Source organism: Penaeus chinensis, chromosome 30 (genome assembly GCF_019202785.1).
Source record: "Penaeus chinensis breed Huanghai No. 1 chromosome 30, ASM1920278v2, whole genome shotgun sequence".
In the NCBI taxonomy this organism is placed as follows: domain Eukaryota; kingdom Metazoa; phylum Arthropoda; class Malacostraca; order Decapoda; family Penaeidae; genus Penaeus; species Penaeus chinensis.
In genome coordinates, this window is record NC_061848.1 from 605,363 (window position 1) to 609,824 (window position 4,462).

Here is a 4,462-nt window from a genome sequence, read left to right on the forward strand (position 1 = left end):
CAATGTGTCCTAACCAATAAACAAACCTAACCTAACCCTGTGGGATTTATACACTACGATCTATATATTCCCTAGCAAGGGGGCTCTGCCCCCTGGACCCCCGAAGTATTATATGCGCCTTGCCAGGGGGCTTTGCCCCCCTGGCCCCATGTGGTGATATGTACGCCTAGCCAGGGGGTACGCCCCCTGGACCCCCGTGGTATGATATGCACCTAGCCAGGGGGCTATACCCCCTGGAGCCCCTTAGTAGTAAATACGCCTAGCAAGGGGGCTAGGCCCCCTGATACCCCAAGGTTAAACCACAAATCTTAATATAGCATAATATCAAACTCTTCTGCACTTCTGCTTTTATTGAGAATAATGTCTAATGACTTTATAAATGACCTGTAGTCGACACAGCACTTAAAACGAAACATTTCTCACCGGCGTTTCTCACTGAATGGCTGCCAGACGACCTGTCAAATCTCCCGGTGAACACGCGCATGTGCACAAGGTTAATGTTCAGAATAGAGTAAATAATTACCAAAAGACGTAAAAGAAGTATACTAAAACTAGAAGAATGCATTACATACATGAATTCGGGAAAACAGACGCTTGTATTGACAAAATAAGCCTTCTCACAAGCACGTAGCAATAAATGGACTACTTGATGGATCGCAGTAATGAGTTACGCGTCACATTTGTTTTGTTTTTCGCGAAGTAAACATGGAAGGGGACTTAGAAAATGAAGGGGCAATCTTCTGTCTTCTCTGTCCTGTATCTCCCTTATTTTAGATTTGCGCATCTTTTGCCATAGATGAAAAGTGTCTTAGTTTTCGTCAAGGTATCCACTCCACACACACGTGCGAGGAATGTTTACCCAAAATATTTTTTTTTACATATATACACATTTACAAAATGATGAGAAGCACCATCAAATTGACTGCTCTCTCCATACTATTTTTTTTTAATAAATTGTAAAAGTTTAATCTTATGGAATGGATGCACTGAGCTACGGCAAACTGAAGATTTTCTTGTAGCGGACAAAAAGTTTCAGCCATTAGGACAAGAACTAATCTGCAAGCATGAATGGTAATGCCACCACTAAAGGAAAAAGATTGTGGAAAGTGCCGCTCACAGACTAAGCCAAATAGTTTTCTTGAGTCAGCTCTTTATGTTGTCATGCATACTGAAGACCCTGTTTGCCAGGGGTGTTGGGGGCCCTCGTCCACCCTTCCCTTTGGAAGTTGGGCACACCCTGCCACACCAACTTGGACTGCTGGATGAATTTGGACGAGTGCATCTGGAGTTAAGATTTACCCTGCACAAGACAGGTTCCCTTGGTCTTAGTGTGGAAAATAGAAGAGCTTTTCAATACTGAGTAATGCACCCTCCAGGGGCAGCATCCCAACCCAGCATATTGAGCAAAGCCAAAATCCAAACCTAGCACTTCGTATCAACTTAAAAAATGTGAGGTTAATGTTATCAAGAGCAATGCACTGAAATGGAGGGAAATGGCCAATGACATCTTTTAGAGTAATAACCAGCACAGCTATAGCTGCAGCGGCCTCATATTTACTGGGAAATGACGGAAATATCCTCTGCATACCACTGCTCTGAGACAAAGTCCACGACGCCCTCACACAGCCAGAGTTCTTATGTCATGCTTTCTTTAAGGAGGCTTCGCAAGGAACACCAGGGAGGTCAGGACACGGCCCTCGCCTCGGGCTTCGCCACAGCTCTCCTGCGCCTCTGCCCGCTCCTGTTACTCACCACGGGAGGTTCCTGCTTCGGTCCTCGTCCTGCAGACCCATTTCGAGAGCGCTCGGGCACTGGCACGGGGTACACGGCACTGAGAACTGAAGGGCACAGAAGAGGCTCTTGGCTTTCCCGCCGCCGCGTCTCAGTCAGCTGACGGAGGACAAGGCACGCGCGGGAAGCGCACCGCGCGCATACGCGGATATGCAAGAACATATGCATAAATGTGTGCGTGTGTATATATATATTTATATATATACACATATATACATATACATATATACACATACAAACATATATAAGATATGCACATGTGTGCGCATATATATATATATATATATATATATATATATATATGTGTGTGTGTGTGTGTGTGTGTGTGTGTGTGTGTGTGTGTGTGTGTGTGTGTGTGTGTATACATACACACACACATATATATACATATTAAAAGAAAAAAAAATATATATATATATTGTGTGTGTGTGTGTGTGTGTGTGTGTGTGTGTGTGTGTCTACATATATACACATACATATATAGTGTATAACATCATGTGTGCGTATACATACATATATATATAAAGGAATATATAGTTACATATACACATACATTATCTATCTGACTGTATTTATCTATCAACCTATCTATCTTTCTATATCTATCTATATATAGATATGTAAATGCTTATGTATGTATATATACATACAAGCACACACACATATATACATATCTTTTTTTATTATTATATTATATATATTACATATAAATACATATAGACACACATACACACACACACACACACACACACACACACACACACATATATATATATATATATATATATATATATATATGTATGCATATATATACATATGTATATGTATATGCATATGATTTATATACACACAACACACACACACACATATGCACACACACTACGCTGTCCATATATGGAGTGTATACTAAATTTGTCCTTGTTTGTGTACTTTTCTTTTTTTCAGTTCATTGTTTGCTGTCGTACAAACCAGCTTATGAAAGACTTCCTCCATGATCTCTCTAAAATTCTCTACAGTTAGACAAATCAGTTAAGGAAGTTGAGCAAGTTCGAAAGTCGGTTAAGTTATACACTTTGTTGCAGACCATTTTAGACGGCAATGTCAGCAAACTCCAAATATATGTAACAGTGACATTGGCGATAATGTTAGAATAAACAGCCATCTGTTATGTGGTAATGAAACCCAATAGTTGTCCACGAAAGTAAGTAAGGAAGGAAGGAAGTAAAAAAAATACGAATGCAGTAAAAGCCGGTGAGCGGCCGAGCAAGTGGCAAAGGTGCGGAGTCAGGTGGTCCCTAGCTATCGATTAGCACAAGCTGTTCATCATATGTATATAATTCAACTTTTCCTTAGTACTCAAAATCATGAATGTTCATTAGTATATGTGTTCATCATTTTTACGGTACTTGCGTCAACCAACCGGGACGATATGAACTAATGATTAAAACAGTTAAAGAGAATGTAAAGTTATGTTGTTCTGTAGCCATTCTCCTTATATTCTGGTTCTCTTTGAAAGGCGTTGCACAGTGGGTGGAGAGAGAGGAAGAGCACTGTTGTGACAAAAGGGAGCCAGGCGTGTATCCAGGAGAGAGCGGAAGGGATAAAGGGGAAGAAAGGGGTTGGCGTAGATGGAACAAGAGTTTGTGGGAGGGAGTGGGAGCGAGGGGTGACGGGGGGACATGAGAAAGAGGATGGATGTCGGCGGTGTAGAGGGAATGGAGAAGGAGATTGGAGGGTGGATGAGGGATAGGCATGTTTTTGTATCATGTAATACTAGAGCGAGAGGGACGAGGGGTAGGTACCAGGGAAGTAGAGACTGGAGTGTCAGGATCTAGAATAGCAAAAGAATCTGACTGGGAGAGGGAAGAGGTAGAAGTGGGGACGTAATGAGTAGGAGGAAGAGATGCTGGGGGAGATGTGGAAACATTTTTGGGAGAAGGGGAAGGGCCAAAGCGAAGGACAGCACTGGAGTAGGGAGCAAGAGAAGAACCTCATCGCCGTGCTTTCTGCCCAGTCTCGCTTAAAGTGAGGCCGAGTTTGAAACTAAGGACCTCAGACTCGAACTTTGTTGGTAGGGCACTATAAAATCCTAATTGTCACTCGGGCGTGATTGCGTAGTGTAGTTTGAACGATCATCGCCAGGTTGGGCACATAGAGGGCAGCAGGCTGTGGAGCGACAGTGCTTAGCAGGATGGCCAAAACGCTGACATTTCTGACGGAAGAGGCGTCGATACTGTCGGACAGGGAATGACTCTCCACCAATATAAACTACATTGGGGAGGTCATGTCTACAGAGGGTACTCTTGACATATTGGTGTAAGACTTTCGGCGGCCTCTGGGAGGAATAGTGTACCACTTTACTGATACTGCATCGTCGTAGACAGTGCAATCATTCGGGGAGATGGAAACAGTTCCGCTACAAGTTTTAAAGGAGTGAGGCAGGTCAGAAATAGATTTGTCAGTGAGGTTTATCAGGGTTGATAATCGACAAGTTTGGGATTCAGATGTAAGTGATAGATAAAAAAAAAACTCAGTTCATAATACTTTTTTTCATTTGTTATACTAGTTATTCTTATTACATAATATTTCAATACATATAAATATAAGATGCACATAGAATTAATGGTAGTACATATGTCTTGCTTATGTTTTGAAACTTAATGTCACTGGT

General features: G+C 41.9%; 1 protein-coding gene across 1 annotated transcript in view; it reads right to left on the minus strand.

Moving 5' to 3' along the window:
• The window catches only part of LOC125041591 (replication factor C subunit 5-like), a 27,509-nt gene extending 25,606 nt beyond the window's left edge, over positions 1-1,903 (minus strand). The window contains exon 1 of the mRNA XM_047636639.1: positions 1,753-1,903. Coding sequence (XP_047492595.1) covers positions 1,753-1,793 — 41 coding nt within the window. The 5' untranslated portion in view covers positions 1,794-1,903. The remainder of the gene's footprint in view (positions 1-1,752) is intronic.
• Between the last annotated feature and the right edge of the window lie 2,559 nt (positions 1,904-4,462).